Raw genomic sequence first — 22,426 nt, 5'->3', positions numbered from 1 at the left:
GCATTTTGTGGTCTCCAATCAAAAAATTACTTTTGTGATGGTCCAAAACAAAAGTATGCCTCGAAAGGTCTTCAGAAATCTGGTCAAGTAAATTTTGAAACATTCCTTGAAGTATTGACATCTCAAAAACCTATGGGAGGTCATAATAGAGGGTTCAGAGTTCATAATAACGGTATTTACACGTACCAGCAGCATCGCGATACCTTGTCTTATTTTTACGCCAAGCGTCATGTTCTGGACGATGGCGTCACCACTATTCCCTTGAATCTGTAATGTGTAATTGCTTTTGTATATTTCTGATCATGTTTTTTCTTGTTTTTCACAGATGAATAGTGCAAGTTCTTTCATCAAATCTGTTTTAATAGAGTTAGATTTGGATACTTTGCATAAGCAAACCATTGGCTTGGAACAGGATTTAACGCAACACTCTATAGTCGGGACCCAGGACGAGCCACTCACCGGTACGATATCCGACCGTCATTACAGGGAGCGCCTGAACCAGCTCGAACAAAGATGGAACTCTATTCGTGAAATATGCATGGAAGCACTACTACAACTCCGATTCCCAGACCGCAAGCTACCGAGTGATCACCAAGACATTTTCAATCGAGCCAAGCTGACGAATTATGTCGTTTTGGGTAAAACCAGGACTTGGATTCCACTTTTCGATAGGGAGGAAAAAAGAGCCAACTTCAAGAATTGTATGCGTGGGCGTTCCTTGCAGCTCTTTCTCGACCAGCATCGTGCCGCCAACTCTAAAAAACGATCTCATTCAGACTCGGAAAGCAGTGATGCTGGAACACAACCTTCTGAGTTGAGAAATGATGGCTTCCCCGATAACTATAACTGTGCCGATCCCAATTTGTGATTTTTTGCTGTTTAGTGATAATGCTTATCAATTTTAGGTGTTCAAATGTAATATCTAACCAGGTTAAAGACCAGTTTTGTGCTCGGATGGTTAATGTATTTGTGTTTTGTTTTACAGATGGCTACTAACTACTTAAAATCTATACTACAATATTCCAAACTGGATCAACTACATGACAAGACACTGTGCCGTTATCACGATCGCATTCAAGTCGTCGACATGTATTTGAGACATGATATATCGAATGAATTCTACAATCGATGCGTTTCAAGACAACGCGAGGATTTAGAACAATGCTCCCATGGTGAGATAGCATGTATGATTTTGTGTTCTCATGCTAGACATTTTCACAAATAACTTTTCTAGACTGGGAACAACTGCTGGACGACGATCTTCAAAAAGCCTTCGTGACCTTGCAACTACCCTTGACGAAATTACAAGCCAGTGATGAGGACTTTGTCACACGCGGCAAACTGCTGAATCGAACTTTGCTGGGACTATACATTCCACTTGAAGATGAATACAACAGTGGATTCTCCCAGTCCGCGGACTCGTGATATATATATATATATATATATATATATATAAATACATTCGTTTTTCGAGTTTGAATAAACAGCAGCATCGAATTCAAGCATCCTTTCTCATTCATCCTATCCGGACCATCTCGTAGTGGTAAAACTACTTTCATCACTAAACTGATCAAGAATGCAGCCTCAATGATCAAACCTAATATTTCTAGAATCGTGTACTGTTATAATAATTATCAGAGTATTTTTGAGACCATGCCCCAGGTTGAATTTTACAATGGACTGGAGATTTTGGAAGATCTTAAATCAAGTAATGAGGATGTATTGACAATAGTAGACGATTTTATGACTCAGACAGAAAAATTGGTAGAATATTTTATACGTATATCGCATCATAACCGAAAGTCAATAATATTCTGCACACAAAACTTTCATCATCAGGGCAAAGGCGCTCGCGACCTCAGTCTATCAGCTATGTATGTCTGCCTGTTTAAAAATCCCAGAGATCAGAACCAAATATCTGTCTTGGGGCGTCAGATGTACCCAAAGTCCAAGTTTCTAACAGAATGTTATAGAGACGCTGTCAAGAGACCTCATTCGTATTTGTGCCTCGATCTCACACAAGAGTGCCCCGATGATAGACGGGTCATGACCAATATATTTCCAGGCGAAACATTGACTATTTACACTCAACCGGTATAAATACCGGGTGTACGATGTTCTGGTTTCAAAATGACTCCGATTCCGCGCAGAACAAGAGACCATTTGCCAACATTAGCATTCTTGCATCAAGCTAAACCCGCGATACGCAAAGAGATTTTATCTGGGGCTAGTGAAGGTCTAATACGCTGTATTTGTGAGTGTGCGAAAAATTTATTACACGGAAATATACCACTGTCACCGTCTCAGAAGAAACGCTCGTGTTGCCATAGGAACATCTTGAGGAAGCTTACCAACAAAGACGTTTCATTGCGCCGTAAAAGGACTCTTGTTACTCAAAATGGGGGGATGTTCATGTCTCTAATATCAAGTATACTTCCAATGGTTACAGGATTACTAGGGAATTTATTTAAGAAATGACACATTTTAAGAAAATTTACGTCACGCCGAATCCACTCAACCATGTCGACATTCAAAAACTGTATTCAGACATCGATAAACGTATATATGAAATATTACAAATGAATATTCCGCGGGATCAAAAATTAGCGTTATATAACGACGCGTTGAATCGGTTCCAGAACAGACACGATGTTCTGAATCAACCGATGAAAATCGATGTACCAGATCAACCTAACCTGTTTTCTAATGCTGAATTGGATGCGTTACGCCAGATGATAAAAATTAAACCTGAATCTTCAAAGATCCCCGTACCGAACCAGTCACCTGCTAGACCCAGAACTAAAATCCCTTCGCCCCATGTCACAACGAAAAGGGGGCGGTCTATCAAGACACCGGCGCGATTCAAATGGAACGTTTACTGAATATTTCGCTCCGGATCGACCTGGTAGCTATCGTGGAGCGTATGTGTTCGGCAGGGGGCGCAATAGAGCCGCGGTAAAAGACTTTCTCAGGCGACACGAGACCTACACCAGACATTTTCCTGTCCGACAAAAGTTTCAACGTCCAAAAGTAATTACATCAGGTTTAGGTGTCCAATATCAAGCTGACCTCATGCATATGGAAAACCTAGCATCGGAAAATGATGGTTTCAAATACATCTTATTGGTTGTGGACATATTCAGTAAATTTCTATATCTTTTCCCGCTTCGAGATAAATCTGGAAAGGGTGTTATTCGATGTTTCAAAGAAATCTTTACCCAAATTAAACCCCACATCATTCAGAGCGACCAGGGAACTGAGTTTACAAACCGCTCCTTCCAGAGTTTTTTAAAACAGAACGGTGTAAAACACTTTTTCACACATAGCGATTTGAAGGCCTCGATTGCCGAGCGTGCCATCAGAAGTGTGAAGCAAATATTATTCAGGTACTTTACACATAATAAAACGTTAAATTACGTCAATGTTTTATCGGAAATATGCCTAGGATTTAACTCAACTTACCATACCAGTTTAGGCCGCGCTCCGGTTGATGTTAATTTTTCAAATCAGGAAGATGTCTTTCATCGATTATACCAGGGGTGGGCAACATACGGCCCGCGGGCCGGATCCGGCCCGCGAAGGGATTTTGTCCGGCCCGCGGACAGTTTTGCGTCTTATATGATAATGTGGCCCGCGGCTACAGTCTGCCGAGATACCCCGCTACTTGCTTACTACGTCAAATTTTAGTGACTGTATGTTATTTGTATGCGCAGCGTGCGAGTGGAGCTTGCACGCAAGTTCGTCGAAGCGAGAAGACTTGCATTATCGGCATTTATGATGTACTCAACCCTAATATCGTTTGTGGTAATCATGGTGTTGGTAGACTACAATGGTCATTTACATGAGACCGATATTTCTAATTTTTGATTCCGTAACCGCCGACTTGTGGCACGGCACACTTGTAGGCTTTTGTAAGACACCGCTTATGCCAGGGGACGCCAACTCAAAACGGGTCGCGGGCCACTTTTCAAATTTCGTAGATGCCGCGGTCCGCATGAATTTAATATCGAGATAAAATAGTCCACACAGTTGAACAACGACGCTATCTCATCGCCTACTCAGCCCTGATGAATTGATATATTGGTAAATTTGGGGTACCGGGCTTATCGAACACCTTGAAATATTAATTAGGGATTGCACCGTGAGTTGATTAAGCACAGCATAGTGTCCTGTAAGGTGTGTACACAAGCAAATCTCACGGCTCAGTGAAATAGGTCTACGTCACACTTTCCCTTTGGTCAAAGGCAATTTGGCGGTAATTTTTTACCGGCTTGCCAAGCATTAAAATGGATAAAACGGGTATCAATCGAAAGCTATCGCGGTATTAATTGCGAAAATATCAATTCTATTCTGCTCGATCGTGGTCCTGGAACCCCCCAAAATCAGCTTCGAATGTTGCATCGTAACGGAGTTTGGTATTGTGACGCAACTATGCCGTCTGGGAGCAGGTGAGGAGCAGAGTAAACCGCAAGCGTATTGGTCATTGTTGCGCAACCGATTGAGCATTCACACTCTTACTTTCGTGCGCGCTTGCTCCTGAGCTGCTCAGACGGCATGGCTGCGTCACAATACCAAACTCCGTTACAATGCAACATTCAAGGCTGGTTTTGGGGGTTTCAGAACCTCGAGCAGAATAGAATTTATATTTTCGCAACCAGCACCGCGGTAGCTTTCTATTGATACCCGTTTTATCAAATTTAATGCTCGGCAAGTCGGTCAAAAACTACATTCAAATTGCCTTTGACCAAATGGAAAGTGTGACGTAGACCAATTTCACTGAGCCGTGAGATTTGCTTGTGTCCACACTATATAGGGCACTATGATCAGAGAGAAGCAGACATGGCGGCGCCTGTATGACAATGCTGTTCTCAAATCCACATTATATCCTCGTCATTATCGGCGAGAACTGGCTTTGAAGTGGCATTACTGCCGTTAAAATACATTCATTAAATACGATTTATTCCTTGTGTATGTGGATAAATGGGCGAATAATGTGTCGATTCAGCAATCCGGCCCCCAAGTACTTAATTTTCCTATATCCGGCCCGCCGACTGGAGAAGTTGCCCGCCCCTGGATTATATGGTGATATCACACCAAAGCAACCAACACTATCCATTGGTACCCCTGTGCGGATTTCAAAAACACGACAACGATTCGTAAAATCAGCATTGGCTGGTTGGAGCGAAGAAATATTTTTCATTTCGAAATGTTTTTCTGGGGACCCGGTTAGTTACCAACTGAAAGATTATGCAAACGAAATTATATCCGGCCGCTTTCAACGCGAGGAAATTCAACCTGTGATTATTGATAATGACATTTTCAACGTCGAAAAGATTCTGTCTACACGTAAGAAGGCCGGGAAAACCGAGTATCTGGTCAAATGGTCTGGATACCCCGAAAAATTTAATTCGTGGGTTTCGAATTACTATATAAAGCCTTGAGCAATGTTTTTATATTGAAAATATGGATTCGCAGTCCACGTCAAGCCGCGTTACTGAATTCAAACTTGAAATAAAAAATCAGTGTGTATTTGTCGTACAAATTTTTATGCTAGTCGGAATAATCATTTTTTCGTTATATCAAATTTCTGTGAAACCCGATCGCGAAATATATTTAACGCTGTTATCGAGCTGTCTAGGATATTTACTCCCACAACCGTCCCCTCATCGTGTGCGCTGAAAATACAATAAAATGCTGTTAACCTTACCATCCAATGCTAGTATGTCAATTTTTGAAAATTCACCATCGAATTTTGAAACAGAACTCTACAGTGAACTAGAAATGCCACAACACCTTGTCGGTCTTTCTGAAATAAGTTTTGAAAATAATTTTCAACCCCGGATTGAAGTGGCAAGAAATACTATGGGGTTCAGATTTGGTGATGAAAATTCAGGTGTCAAGCAATATTATATTCCAGAAGGATCTTATCACAATGTCGCGGAAATGCTAGAATCTTTTGAAAAATACTACATGGGTGTAATATTCATCATTCAAGGATATGACGAGTTTAGAATCGCTTTTCGATATTTACCATCGCACAGAGTTAGACACACGCGAAGTATGTCGACAAATAATAACATCGGGAGTATGGTTACAAGACCGAAAGACCTTAACACCGAGAAATCAATAGAGACTTACGGATTGTCACCTATTGGTCCCGTGTTGAGTAAATTAGCTTTTAAGCGCGTATATGCCCCGCATTCTACTATGCCGATAGAATTCATATTTTCCCCTGCTGTGAAATTAGATCCCATCGATCAAATTTATGTATATTCTGATTTGATTCAACCACGACCCCGTGGTAATCAGTTACAACCACTCTTACCAGTCATCACAGTGACATGTGATCCAAATCAGAATCAAACTAGTGTCTTTCATAAACCATACTATTTTCAGTTGGCGAAAAACAAATTTCGCTGAATAAGAATATATTTACATGATAAATTTGGCAATCCAATTAAATTTCAAAAAGGACCTGTCACTGTCAGTCTTTTATTCCGCCGAAAAGCTGTGGACTCGATATGACATACGTCACAATTTCTGGAGATCATGCGGGATTCTCAGTCGACCTTACCAAGACTATCATTTGCAACGAAATCTCACTTATGGACATAAGCTTTAATGTTGAGTTAAACAATCAAATTATAATTGAGCGTGATGAAAAATTTTGGGAGTATCGTAATTCACAACAATTACTAAATACATACCTTACCCCCATTGGAAATTATGCTACCCCGAAGCAGTTGATGCATAGGATTTTATCTGAAAGATTTCCATATAATACTGTTTATAACATAGAGAAAATCAGTGGAGAACTATTCCGAATTCTAACCCCGATACATATTACAATCCACCCCGACAGTATTCTAGAAAAATATTTCAATGTCACACGCGACCTAACATCACGGTTATGTAATTCCACATTAATCAGGTGTAAACCGGTGCCCACTGAGATAAGATATCTTTTTGTTTATTGTGACTCAGTCAAGCATCGTCACGTGGGTGATTATATGAGTCAACTACTGCGCGTTATTCAAATCAAAACCACTCCACGTTACCGCGAAGAGATCATTTATGAGAAACCGATATATTTTCCAGTATCAACAAATCACATCCAGAATATAAAAATCTCCATTAGAGACCAATTCGGTCAGTTGATCCAGGGTATACACACTACGTTGACACTTCATTTACGATGATTTTAACGCTGACCAATTCTAGGAATGGTATAGGTTTCCAACACTGGCTGTCCACTGTTAACGAAATCTCTACGAGATACCGTGAGATAGCGCTTATGGAGATGAATATGACATTGACCAAACCTATACCAGGACGATATTTGTTTGTCTATTGTAATATTATCAATCCACGATTGGTCGGGGACACATTTGCTAATTTACTCCGCGTCATCCCGTTACAAAATAACACTATGTCACAAAATTGGATATCGACGAATCCATATTATTTTCCGATATCGCAAGATGTTATACACTCCGTTTGTATTTCATTGAGAAATGAATTTGGTGACCCTATAAATATAGACAACCAATCATTGCAAGTCACATTTAACATTAGGAAGCAATTATGAAAGTTGCGTACACCTGTGACCATCACTCGGTATACAACCATTATAATCAAACAGGGAATGGATTTGGATATTTCGCTGGTGGCCACCAAACAGGGTCTGGTATTGGTAGCTTGTTTAAAACTCTTGGTCGTTTCGTGACCCCTGTTGTGAAATACGCTGGCGGACAATTGTTACGTACCGGTGGTGAGATAGCCAGAGATCTTTTGAACGGACACTCCATCAAGTCCAGTGCCCTCAAAAGAAGTAAGCAAGCTGGGACTCGCGTTATTGATCGAATTTTGAAACCCAATAATGGTATAAAAAGAAAGAAAAATACTAAATCAAACATTTCTAAGAAGCGACGCCGCAAAGAGAAGGACATCTTCGATTAACATGATGATGCATGAAGATTCCCATGAATGTCATAATAACGGATTAAATATATTTAGTGTTCCTCATACCCAAACCTCGATAGAGAATTCACAATATGTCATCGTTAAACCACACAGTCTGGGAAATGTAATGGAAATTTCATTACCTAAAACAGACAGATACATCGACCTGCAAAACTCATTCTTACGATTATGCCTAAAGCTTACTAAACACAATGGAACAGATTTAGCAGATGCCGCGGAAGTAGCATTTGTCAACAATATATTAGATTCTCTTTTCAAACAAATTGATGTAACTATCGGGAATGAAGTAATCACCAATTCAGACAATTGCCACGCATACAAAGCGTATATCTATCGACTGTTGAATGACACACCCGCTGGATCTAACAGTTTTTTATTCGTGGCCAGGGCTTCCACAAAGACACCGCAAAATTTATGGATACTATAGGCGCTGAAAACACAGGGTACGTAACGCGAAAAGGTCTTACGCAAAGTAGTAAAGCATTGGAGTTGATTGGTAAAATTCGAATGGGACTTTTCGAGCAATCAAGATGTATGCTGGATAATGTCGATATGAAATTACGATTCACATGTAACGACGACAAATTCTGCCTTATTGGAACCACCGAAGACGTGAAAATTGTAATCACGGATATGGAACTATACGTCAAACAAATGAAAATTGCAGAGAGTGTCAGCTTAGCTCACAAGTCGATATTACAGAAATCGAATGCTAAATATCCGTGGTCTCGTCTTCAAATGTCAACTCATACATTCGCAGGGGGACTGACGAAGCTTGACCGCGAGTTAGTTAGCGGGACTTTGCCGAAAAAAATTGTAATTGCCTTGGTTGAAACCACAGCGTTTAACGGGGCTAGAAACAAAAACCCATTCAACTTTAAACATTATGATATTCAGAATATGTCATTGGCTGTTTGTGGTAATCAATTACGAGGTAGAGAATTTCATTTCAATTTCGAAAAATCAGGGGGTTTAGAAGGTTATATGATGCTCTTTTCTGAGACAGGGAGGTGGGAAGGTGAGGCACCTTTAAATATATCACCTACCGACTATATGAATGGTTATACTCTGTTCGTGTTTGATTTGACCCCAGACAATAGCTTAGGGTGTTACCAACTACACAAAACCGGAACCGTACACCTGGTTTTGACAACCTCCAAGCCCCTACCAACGTCTGTGACATTGCTGTGCTTAAAAGAGTACCAACACCTCTTACAACTGAACCAGAAAAGACAGGTCGTGGAAATATGAACACGGATGAGATTAATAATCAATCATCCTGACACGAAAAATCTATTCTTAGGGACTTACGCTGTGGATCAGCTACCGAAAAAACCAAAATACCAGAAATTTGCTGTTGTCATCAATTACGACGAATCAACGTTACCAGGTTCTCATTGGGTGTGTGTATATAGCGATAACTCCACTCATTTTCATGATTCACTTGGTTTCACACCCCCAAAACCTCAGATAGTCGAGTTTCTAGGTCCAGAGGACTTCACCGTTACCAGACAACAGCTGCAAAGTAAAAAAATCTGATATGTGTGCTGATCATTGTATTTCATATTTGATTAAAAGAGCTCAAGGTTTTTCAACTGAGCAGTATCTGAATTATTTCGGTGATAAAAAATATGAGAATGATAAAATTGTTCGCGTTTTTGTAAAGAGCTTGATTACAGGTGGATAATAAACACATTCAATGTATACATCCGTGATTCGTGATATACTTAACACAGTGAGTCAGTTTTCCCGTGAGCGGTTGTATTTACTTCGTATTGTGTACGCTCACGGATTGCTTCTAGACCAACCTGTTCGACGGGAAGCAATTCGCGTAGTGATTCAGTCGACAGGATACCATAGTCATTTGTCTCCGCAGAATATGTAGGTCACTTCGCATTAAAACACCTGTTTTCAAAATCGATCGCGGGAAGCGCACAATGACGCTTTTTCGAAGCTCCGTAGGCCGATTTTCGACCACTAGCTAGCTCAAAATGCACCGTTTCTGACTTCCGAAATACAACATTCTTGTTTCCGGTATTTTACGCTTCATGGGACCACAATATAACTACTTACGTGTATGGGCTTGCTAATTTTAGTACAGGTACAATCAGAAATTGTGTTGAAAATGACAGGGGCTACGATAAATCTTATTGGAAGCACGAGGGGTACGATCGCTAAGGTTAAGACACAATGCTACTATGGCTCAATAATGATGCACAACTGCACAATCTAAACATAGATACTACGTCTCTAACACTCTGCTCTACGTTCTGAATCATCTTCGATTTCAAAATCTTCATTATTAGGCCTGTTATCCCTAAGATCTTCATTTTGATCCAAATTATCGAGCGTATAGCAGTTTCAAGTTACACTGGATAAGCTGAATGATACATTGGAACTATGATAGTAAACGTAATGTTTATTTTTCTTGCCATATGCACCAAGTATGTGTGTGAAATATCCTCGGATGGTTGCATCCTTTAACCAAAAATGGGTGAAAGCTTCGGCCTAGATCGATACCACTCATACCTGTACTTTTTTCTTAATAATTCAATTGAGCCCTTGGCTATATAACTCATTATATGGTAAAAGTGTGGATTTTTATATGGTATGTAAAAAGTGCTATTGGCAAAATTCGTGAATACTTGCCCAGGGCGTATGTGGTAGAGCAAAAACTTGACGTGATAGAAGAAAACCAGTGGCGTTTTGGGAATCAGCACGCCAAAATTAGCCTAAATCAAGTGAAAAAATCAAAGTCAACAAATTTTACGTTAAATTGTTGTCCAGTGTTATTGTTCTATTTTTTACTTAGTGACTCTCGAGTCTCTAATTTATTAGCATGACTGTGACTTCGTAGTAACGTGTTTCATCTTGACTCTTTCTTTTTGTCATTTATGTTCAGGCCGTTTCCGTGGAACAAATATTTATTCTGGTTACTCAATCTTGCATCTTCTGTTTATCATTTTTTATTGTACTCTTCAGGCGGTTCCAATTTCTGTATATTCCGTTGACATTTTAGAAGGTTCTGGTACGTCAGGTTCATAGATGAGTCTCAAGGGCAGACAAGAGAAAAAATATGGGTTTTTATACCCAAAAGTAACATTGTATGTAATTGTAAAGCTTAATGAGCCAGTAAGAAACGGGTTTGTAAAGTTCTAGCGATACAAAAAGGTAGAACTATGTTTGGCGTAACAATGGTTACTATAAGCTTGCGCAACACTAGAATACACCGCAAAAATTGCGACACAATCAAAAGAAAGGAAGGTGTCGAAAGCGCTTGACTAAACCTGTCATGCCGGCCAATTCCGGCGGGAAACGAGCGCTTACAATAGTTCGCGATTAGCAGCAGGACGAGTCAAAGAATTAGCCCCAGTCGTCAGATGCAAATATCATATAGAAGTCACATCCAAATTGCTTATCCAATTCGCTAGTTGTCTTTTAAAGATTTTCGGCTTCAACGCTGCTGCATTAATTCAGTTGACGAAATTATAGGCTATCTATCTTATTGAATGAATCAATTTCTTGTCTTCGGAATTTGCTAACCCTACTGTTGGTCAGCTAAAAGAGACGTGTGTGGCTAAATGGCGGAGCAATCAGGTCCTAATATATTGGGAAAATTTATTCTTTCCCCACGAGGAAATATGTTGATTGCCGTGGGTGACAGATTTCGAAAAACGAAATTGTCTCGTACTGGATTTGCACTCATTACCACAAAACTAAATGTCGGTGTGCCTTTGGATTACTTCTTTGGCCTCTACTGTGCCAACATTAGCACCGTGAATATGTTCTTAGGATTGCTGTATGATACATGATGGATCCAGCCCATTAGTTACTTTCAAAGGCACACAAGCACGCCGCAGAACCCTAAACAATACCATTTGCCGGTGCACCAGGTTGCCGCCTGGATAAATTATATCTATCACCTGCAGTAGTCTTCGATGAATTGCTGCCGGAAGAATTTACATGCACATGTGCGAACAAACGAATATTTACGCGGGGCAAGAAATAAGAATGAAAGGTGCCACTGTGCAACCAAATACCTCTACAAAATCTTATTGGTGTTTTTGGCACCAGATTGAGGCAAAGTACATTGGCCATGGCATAGATGTAAAACCTCAAATTTGGCAGTACTGGTGCAGTCAAATTATGCACCAAAATGTCATGTCTAGAAATCGATTTTCTGCCATCATCATGTCTTTCCTGCATTGCGGTGACAATGACAATTACACATCCAATGACAATGGCGGGCGTGACCCTTTATTCAAACTGGGGCCAATGATAAAGCATCTTGAAATATTCAAAACAAAATTCGTCCCACGGAAGGAACTCAGTTTGGATGAAGGGACATGGCTCTTTCAAAGGCCGTGTGGTTCTCAAGGTCTATAACGCCATATATTGGTATAACGCCATTTTAATGATATTCAATAAGGAGTTGGTAAACCTTACGTAATTCCCTGAACTGAGACCCGATAAGACCTTTGTGAGTCGTATATTTGTCGTGTGAACGTAGATAACAGAATATGAAATCGTACGATGTTTGGTGCATATACTCTCTCGTGGCTATGACAGATATGCGGATAAAATATCACGTAGAGAAATTCGTTCATTCATTATTCGCTGATTCGGAAGTCCGTGGCATTGTCGTACGTGATTCATGCTAGCGATGAAATTGGAGGACAATAAAGAAGTGTTCCTCTTGTCGGTTAAACAGAAACACTACATGATAGAGGGCTAAAATAAGTGCGGGAGGTACTAGCTTTGAGAAAACTTAGGTTTGCATTTTTTCAGATGCTTTCAAAGTCAGTTGGCGGATTTTCCGAAAGTCTCTTCGGCCTCGCTCAGGAAAACCGTGGTAAATGAGGAAGATATAATAAAGAATATGTTGCCTTTGCTGATAGAAAACCTCACAGGAGAGATAAACAACATGATGCAAACGAACAAAGATCGAATGTTGCAGGAGATTGCCACCATCAAAAGCAATACCTCCGAAATATCTAATAAAATGGACAAACTCAATACAAGATGTCGAAACTAATCGAGAACGTATTGAAACTGCATTTAGTCGCACTGACGAGCTCTACCGCATATCTCGCCTTGATTTATTGGAATTCCAAGGCATTGCGAAGAAAGAAAACGAGGATCCAAAGAAGGTTGTTGTGGGTATCTGTAAAGCGATCGGGGTAAGATGACCTATTATTGTGCTACCGTAAACCTACAAAAACATCCCCGAGCATGGTGAAATTCCGCGATCGAACTATTCGAGATGAGATGTACTTTGCGAAGTTGAGCGCAAAGCTGGAAAATGCCAGCTCAATGTTTATCGTGGAAAATCTCAACGAGAGGACCCTGAAGTTATTGTATGACGCTCCTCAACTGAAAAAGAAGCCAAAGTCCGATTTTTTTATGGGCCAGACATGTGGAGATCTGGGCAAAAGAGAAGGTTGACTCATCAGCATTTCTAATCGAAAAACAGAGTGCATTAAACCAGCATGAATTAGAAATTGGAGCAATATTTATCACTTTCGTATGTTAACATTCGTACAGAATAAAAAGGTTTCCGTCACCCTTGGGTTGTACGTACGCTAGAAACAATCGAGACCCCTTGTTGGAAAGTTTACGTTAATAATACGAATACTTCTTTTTAATTTTTCTACAACCAAATCTTCCTATGTTTTTTTCCCAGTGTCGGACTTCAACTTTTTTTGACCGTTTTCGAAAAATGTCACCAGGGTTCTAGAAAAATGGCGCCTATGGGGGCCGCCCGGCGCTGCCTGTGTCGACTTCTTTTGAGACAGTTTCTGAAAAAGGACTAATACGAGGAATAGCCTCTGGACGCTTGTCGGTCGTGCTTGTGGCGGTCTAGAGTCAAACCGACGAGAGGTTGGCACGCCGCGTGGAAGTTACCTTTGTGCCATCGCGAATGTGTGGTAAACCGTGTTGCATTGGTGCGGAGATGCGGGCGTGTGGGTTTCGAGTCTGACGCGAGGATATTAGCCCTGTCATAACCGTCCCCTTTGGTCCTGTAGGCTAACCCGAGCGTCTTTGCCCTGACAGGGCTTAGCGTCGGTGTGAGGAACCGTCGCGTTCTTGTTCTTTGCCTGACGTCCGTTTTCGAGCCGTGACATATGTTGCCGTCGGGTCGGTCGTGGTCATTCATGAACAACGTGAGTCGGTTGAATATGCGCATCGTGCACTGATACCTGCGTTCGACTACTGTTTTTTCAGGTCGCATTCGATTGCGTGGTCGGTCTGGTGTAACAGGTGAGTTTTGCGTTTGTAACGTGATTTTCAAGCCACTGGCTGGTGTCGATATTTTTTTCTTGTTACGTGCGTCGTGCGCTGACGTCCTGGCGATGGTGCGGTCGATTGATATGACGTCATTCTTCAATCGACTCTCGATATGACGTCATTATAGAAATTAAACACGGAACGGCAACGACCGATTTTGCTGCTTCGTTCCACTTGACTGGGGCTGGAGTGTAGGCGGTTGCTCGTGTCTTTTCGCACCTGGTTCAGTGTGAAAGGGCCGATATTTTGATCGGTCTTGGGGCACGTCCTAATCATTGGAACTACGCTCAATGTAGCGGTATACATAGTGTAAAAGCAGCTTTTAGGGATATACTTCAAATACGCGAGTAGCAAATTACATGCTGAGTAGAGCCATCAATTGTCAGGCTTAGTGGTAAACTGCCAGTATTTTGGTCGGTCTTGGGTCACGTCTTACTCATTGGAAATACGCTCAATGTAGCGGTATACATAGTATACGTTATGTACATAGTGTAAAAGCAGCTTTAAGGTATATATCTCAAATAGGCGTGTAGCTAACTACATTTAATTTCTATAGTGTTAGAAAATCATTTGTGGACGTACCATGTCAATAGATTTTGCGTTATTTGCAGATATAGTTAACCATGCCTCCAACGCATTGCACAATTCCTCATTGCAGTTACGACAGGCATCAGTCGAAATCCATCGCTCCTTTTACATTGAAGAGCCCGGAGTTTGCCCGCAATGAGGTAGAAAGAAGTCACAGGGAATTTTTGAGAACATTTGTTCTATCTATTCGAGGAGATAATAGGGAGTGGATTGCCAGCATGCTTCACGGAGAAATGTGAGATGAAAAGCACTCAGCTGATTTTTTCAGGAGTTGAATCCTTTGTGTTGTTTATTGATATAGATATGTTTTAGTTCAATTGATTTAACGTCACATGTTTTGACCGCACAATAAATCTTCATGTGAATTATGCATTTCCTTCTAATAGGATAGCAATATGTGAGAAGCATTTTGAAGAGAGTGACATAATCGTCAATACCACCAGAAAGACTTTGCAACTTGGTGCTGTGCCTAGCAAGCGCTTACCAAAAACTATGTCGAGTGCCTTCACAAGCCCTATGCGGAAACGTCAAACACCCAGAATTGGATCCCGAAAAAAAATTTATCTCACCTTTGCCAGGCTTTTGATTTACATGTATTCTTCAGAAAATTGGTCATTTTATAAGAAAGGGGGTAAGCTAATTGGCATCTACGAAACCCAAGAAAATACAGGATTGGCACCGCAGATAAGGTAATTTTGAATCTGTGAAATAAACCATGCAATATGCAAATTTCATTTTACAACTTATCCAGCCTGTCTTTTGATTTGTGTGGCATGGATCAGCTTCATGTGTGCGGTTGGCCAGTTGAACTAGATCACCTGAACGGAAAAGCTGCACTTCACAAATCATTGTCGTCAGCAATATGTGAGGTATATATGCTCGCATCAGGGTTGTAACCAAGTCAATCTCACTTTTATAGTTTTGACTCGATTCATTTTGAATTCACCCCTGCGTCAAGTCCGAGTCCTAGTCATTGTGTTCACTGTTCAGTTTTGAGTTCAAATCTTGTTTATCAACTCTACTTGAGTGATAGAGAATGGTTCGTATTCCGATTATCAAAATTTTCCTCTGTCCTAACAGTGTCTGGCCCTATTTTCGAATTATCAGGACTGGTAGACGAAATGACTCGAGTCATTACAACTCTAGTCCACATTGCCACTGATCCTGTCATCTGGCATTAGGCCTATTAATTTAATGGCAGTACGTAACATCTCATGGCTTGATAATAAACCTTGATTAGAGTACTTGGAGCAGCTACATTAGGGTTGTTCAGAATTGGCCGACTTTCAAAAAGTCCAGGTTTTCAGTCCGATTCCCATGCCTTATACCTTAAAAACATATTCTGGCTACTTTTTTTGTCATTCGTCCCCTGCATCCGTGTGCATTTTGAGCTGGAAGAATATCAGCTGAAAATAGGGGATTCCCCTAAAATCTGAGTGTCACGATTTTCCCTAGCCTAGTCAAAGTAACATATAACATGGATTTATGCAGCTGTTGCGGTTTGGAGTGCTACAAAACCCCACTATATAAGGCATTCCTAGTTCAGGATATCATTTCCATGTCCCACACTGCCTTAGAACTGCTCAAACCTACCTAAAACTGAAAGTCATTCTGTTGGATCACATATCCTACACCCCTCAAACCTACCCGGCACTGATCATCAATTTCCTGGATCCCATGTGCAAGAATACAACTGTAAATGTAACATCCACTCACAGCCACATAATAAACATCACAGGAAACGAAAAAACAAGGCAAAGAAAGAGATCAACTTGGCAAGATATTACATAAATCGGGTGGATGAAATGGTTGCTTTCGAGAAATCTGCATATCTGTTCCGGTGATCTTCCACAGCTTGTAGGAGGCTCGCTCGCTGTTTTTTGTCATCCGTTATGAACGCAGCATAGTCGGTATTCAGTTTTACCATACGCTCTGCTGCATCATTAACTACTTCAACAGTATTCATAAATTCTTGAGCAGTCACGAAATCCGGATCAGTATGCCATTCCGAAACTGGAGGACTCAACCAATCATGTTCCACATGTATAGCATCAAATAGAAACCACGATTCTGGCCCAATCAAATCAACTATACTCATTGACTCAGAGACAGAGTCAGAGATCAGACTGAGAGGCATACCTCTGCGAAATTTTTCAGGGATTGGCATTTTCAGCAATTTAGCAGCCATCGCTTCCTTCAGTTTGTCAGGAATCTTTGGATTAGCCGAGAACATGGTAAATACCACCATTTCCTCAGTTAGATACCAATGATGTTTTCGCAATTTCTTGTATGCCACATCAGCAACAGTGAGATCGCATAATGAAAAGTTTTTCATGTCATGAAGGAATTTGAGATCATTCCAAGGTGCGTCACATGCAAAACCAGTTTTCAACCAAGCTGGAACATAAAACAAAGCAATGAATGTATTGATTCGTTCCAACTTTTCAATAAACTCTTCAGAATAGTCCATTTGCTCACTCCACATGAACATTTTTTGACAGTACAGGACTTGACTCATCCATCTAGCGCTATGAGTAGCACCAGGCTTGCGAAAACGATGATCAACATATTTGTCATCCAAAATCGCCAAGGTGCCTGTTGCACATTCTCTGTAGTCATCTCTTATCAAGACTTTTTTCTGCTTTCCATCATTGGGTTTCATAAGTGGAATTATTTCTTGCTTTGCTTCATCAGCTTTCATCGCCAACCAGCTGCCTTCAATAAACTTCAGCGTTTTATAGCTTCTTGATTTATCAATATGTTTTCACTTCTTCTTGAAGGTATTAAAATCCGTGTTTTCAGGGCCTGTGGTTGTCGATCCAAACAAACACTTCCAAACCTCTCGAATGACCAGTTCATAAATATGATGGCGACAGGCATTGTAGAAAACTTTCCTGTTAATCAATTCTTCAAGTAACGGAACCGCACCTTTGTTTTTACCAGTGTTTGAGGATGTTGTGTCAAACACAAGAGCTCTAACAGATTTTGTTAAATTCCAAAGTTCCAGCAGTTCAAATGATGCATCAGCCTGTGCTTTTCCTGTAGCACTTTCCAGAGTTTGAATGCCAAGAAGTTTCCCTTTCTTAAATGCACCGGAATACGCAGATGATGCGAGCACTGCCACGGCCTCAAATTGATATCCTAGACGACTCTTAGTGAGCTTTCCATCCCAGTGCAATGCAATGTGCTCTGGTGGATATTTTTTCAAAGATAGATTCGGAAATTTTCAAACGATTTGCAATGCGTCGTCGATAGGTCCCAGATCTTGAAAGATGGAAGTCATTAGGGTTGCCATCGCAAGCTTTAATCAGTGCTGCAGTTATCATGGTAGCGGCATTATCACTGACTTTCAAGCGATCAAAATCCTGGCATAGGTCTTCGTCGCTGAATAGGTTTACAGGAGCTTTTAGAGTCACAAATTTAGCGGAATGACCAGATGTCGACTGTGCAAGTTCAAAATCAGTGCTGTGAGAAGTGTCAGCAACCTGTGAAGATATAGATGAGCTCTCTGTAAATTCACCTTCGCTACTTGATGCTGGTGCAGACTCTCTTGCACTCATGGTCCGTCTCTTTTGTTACATGATTTTCGCTTTCAACACTTTATCTTTGCCACCGATCGTTGCTAATCTCGGACTCCTTTGATCCTGATAAAAGGCTATGTCTTCACGTTTTTTATCGTCAGAAAGAAGTCTACTTGCTTCAATTGTCGCTATCGCGTCAGGGGCTCCTATATCCCATAGCTTACTCAGTTTGGCTTCAAAGTCGCTTTGTTTTTTTGATACATATTGCCGGCCTGCAGTTTTCTTTAGTGACAGCCATTGTTTCCATACTGTTTCCAATCTTTTAGTGGCATTGACTTTTGTGATAGTCTTTATGCCAGCAAGTAACCAAAAACCGATTACTTCATCTACTGCGATCTGGATGTGTGACTTGACTGGTTCATTTTTAAAAATGAATGCTCTCTCAGGTGTAGCACATATTGCATAACTTGCCTCAGAGTGGGCAACTTCGATCCCGTAATGGCTTCCTCAGATGGCCCAACTAAGAAATGTTGTGTCTGCGATCGTGTTCTTCTAGTTTTCTTCGGTACTGCTGCACTAGATGACGAATTTCTTTATTTTTCAGACATTTCGCACTACAGCTAATCCTAGAAAAACAGATATACATAAACTCAGTCAAGCAACAAAGAATAGTGGAAAACATTTCAGTTCTTTTAGAGTTTTAAGTCGAACACATACTGCATAACTTGCACAGGAGTAGCCAGATTAGATTCAGTTATAGATTATCGAAGATAATTATTCCTAAATTGAAAAAACTCATACCAGTATATTGATATCTTGGGATATAACAAAAAATTTAGAGCAACCGACTGGCGGTTTTCCTCAGTCACTGGAATAGACATTTGCAAGCTTTGTTTCTATCCCAGTAGAAAGGAAAAGAGTATCAGGTCTATTATATCAAATAGTTGTATACTGCTATAATACTATGTTCACTAATCACGCGCTAAACTCGCTAATAGCATGAGTCACAACGCCGCCTGATAAGTCCTTCACCTCAATCGTAAACACAGTCAATCAACAACAAAGCAGCAAGGCACATGACTAATCAATGATCCCCGTTTCACAGCCGTGCTCAGCGCTTCATCAGCGCTAGAACATACGCGTCACGTCAATGAGAACACACGCCATTCCTGTCGAGTCACTGACAACGGGGGAATCCCCTAATTCCGAAGAAATTTTTAGGTGCATGAGAAAACGGCAATGTGCACACGGATGCAGGGGATGAATTACAAAAAAAAGTTGCCAGAATTTGTTTTTAAGGTATAAGGCATGGGAAACGGACTGAAAACCTAGACTTTTTGAAAGTCGGTCAATTCTGAACAACCCTAATGTTTATGTAGGGGTATTTTCACTAGGCCAGCATGCTGTGAAAGCGTGCATGTAGCTATGTGCAGTGACAAAAAACAGATACCTTTTGATATTACTAAAGGTTTCCCAGTTGCATTACAGACTACACCGTAGTTACAGCATTGGAGAAATAATTGGGGCTGTTAAAACATTTTTTTCCAATTTTACGGCTACTTGGAATAGTTAGATTGCTGTTAGAAAGTAATGCTTTGAGAGAAATTTTTTTATTAATCACGAATAGAGATTTTCGAATTTTACTGGCTACCTCGTGATATTGTTAGATTGTGTAAAAATATGATTCATAGCAAATTTATCTCTATTACAACAAGAAGAAGCGAAGTTTTCAGAATAGGTTATTTTGGATATGAAAAAATAGTCGGCTTACCACTAGTATGTAATTCTATTATATGAAAGAATTTCTCACTAAAAATACTCCATTAATTTTCAAATCCAACATTTTCTCTTCTCATATCATTGATTCTACTTTTCGAAATTTAACCAGATATAGTGTTCTTTTAATGCAGCATTAAAATTTTATCAAGTAGCCTAGCCATAAAGTAAAATAAAAAAGAAGTTATTTTTGAACAGCCCTACCGTACAAACATCACACAACATTGGCCATGCATTATTACTCACGTGTACAATGCACATACCTAATAAAACGTCAAATGGACGGGGGGTATTGTGTGTTTTCACAGACGGCAGATCAAATCAATGATGAGAAGGGCGATTTTTTTTGACATGTCAAAAAAAGTCAAAATAAGGTCAAAATTGTAGCGTTAGGTCAAAAAATGTCAAAATTGTTTAAAAAGTTGAAACTTTATTGCAACCTGCATTTCGTGTGTATCGCAGATTTGGCACTGTCGGTGAACTTGGGTGGGTCCGTTGCGTGGGCAATCCCGATATCGCGACAGATAAGGAGATGCTAAGGCCCTACCTACATCTTTATACCCCTGACGACGTAAGGTGCTATGGTAGAGTAGCTTTGGAATGAGTCAGTATCCATTTTACTATATTCATTCCCTCTGCTTATATTGTGTTTTCACGAATTTATATATGTTTTGTTTTATATTTACGCACATAAATATATCTGTTTGCAACATCCCACACTTTCATATTTAAATTCTGTACCACATGGAACCTAGGGGAGAGGAGGCCAAGATGAGACACTTTTCTGGTAATTCAAGGCCACTCAAAGAGTAATGCCTTCTGAGGATTAATTTTGGTACCAATGGAAAGCCTGTGATCTCTACTTTCTATGACGATGGCTTGAGTTATACTGATGGATTTCTTGGCCCTCAAAAATCCTTGCTTAAATGTCTCAACTTACCCCCAGGTCAGGGTAAGATGAGACACACTGTGTTCAAGATGAGACACCAAGCAATTCATGCTCATTACACCACCAATTCATCCCAAATGATGAATCAACCAGCAACATTGTGAATAAAATATAATAATCATGAAATAATTCGTTTTTAAAAAGAATTGGTACATCATATACAAATATAAATGACATCGAAAACCAATTAACCATGAGATCCAGCAACATTAAGAGTTTCGTTATTATTTTGTTTTGTAATGTCACATCTGGTAAACTACTAGATAAATAATACATTTTGTGTGCCTTCAACAGTAAATTTTTAATCTTCCGAGGCCTTCAATAGAAAAGCCCTCTGATACCCATGTCTCATCTTACTCCCATGATTTTGTCTCATCTTACCCCCACACCTAAATTTACATATGAATTTGAATAAAAAAAAATCTGTCCCATACTTTTCATAGGTAAGCGCATGATTACACTGCTAATATTGCACTCAACCAGCTCCAGTATTCTTGTTTTATAATATTAAGTACTATGATAGGTATGCCCTTACAAACATGAATTCACATAACCAGGGCTTTGGAGCCGGAGCCGGAGCCCCGGAGCCGTGCATTTTTACCGGAGCTGGAGCCGGAGCTCTATATAAAATTCAGCCGGAGCCGGAGCTGGAGCCAGTTATTTGAGGGGTAGCTCCGGCTCCGACGTATTTCATAAGATGCTATTATATATGCAACAACCATATCTGCTGAGTTCACTGAATTTAACAGCAGGCCTTCGCGAAATTAAGAATCTTTTCCTCTTTGGCGCTACCTTTTCCGACTAACCATGTTCCTGGGGGTTTAACAGTAGAGCAGTTGTATGTTCAATGTTCAATTTTCATGCATGAATGCCGAGCCTCGGTATGCGACATATACCTATGAATAGTGTGGGTATTCGGCATACCCGCAATTTCATCATCAGCACAGCCTTGTTGGCCAATTGTATACGGTTCGAAAATAATGATCACTATGTATTACACGAAATGGGAGAGATGATAAAAACTTGATTTCGTTGCGCATGTCGATATGACGAGCACGAACCGAGAAATTCCATCTCATCTTTGCTATGAATTGGATAAGCAAATACTCGTTTTTTCGTGATAGTTCTTTAGTCGGGCCGCGAAAGTGGACAGTGTTATTGCGAGTATGAAATTATGCATGCTAATTGCAATTCATTACTGCTCCGCATTTTCATTCACTCCAGTAAGGATTTTCGAGCTTAAATAGGGGATGACATAAGAGTAGGCCAAAACCCCATGGTATTCTGTGTTGGAGACAAACTACTGATTTGATACGCGATT

General features: G+C 40.3%; 2 protein-coding genes and 1 long non-coding RNA gene across 3 annotated transcripts in view; 1 reads left to right on the top strand and 2 right to left on the bottom strand.

Annotated features, from left to right (window-relative positions):
- LOC145447828 (uncharacterized) overlaps nt 1-984 on the top strand; it is a 119,096-nt gene extending 118,112 nt beyond the window's left edge. The window contains exon 2 of the mRNA XM_080326105.1: nt 326-984. Coding sequence (XP_080182231.1) covers nt 326-868 — 543 coding nt within the window. The 3' untranslated portion in view covers nt 869-984. The remainder of the gene's footprint in view (nt 1-325) is intronic.
- LOC145447823 (uncharacterized) overlaps nt 1-22,426 on the bottom strand; it is a 245,308-nt gene that overhangs the window by 152,417 nt on the left and 70,465 nt on the right. The window lies entirely within an intron of this gene.
- LOC145447847 (uncharacterized) overlaps nt 1-22,426 on the bottom strand; it is a 287,550-nt gene that overhangs the window by 242,879 nt on the left and 22,245 nt on the right. The window lies entirely within an intron of this gene.

This window comes from Botryllus schlosseri, chromosome 10, assembly GCF_051294905.1.
Source record: "Botryllus schlosseri isolate E-star chromosome 10, Bs_hap1, whole genome shotgun sequence".
Lineage (NCBI taxonomy): Eukaryota > Metazoa > Chordata > Ascidiacea > Stolidobranchia > Styelidae > Botryllus > Botryllus schlosseri.
The sequence above is the reverse complement of the archived record's forward strand: the minus strand, read 5'-3'. Positions and strand labels throughout refer to the sequence as shown.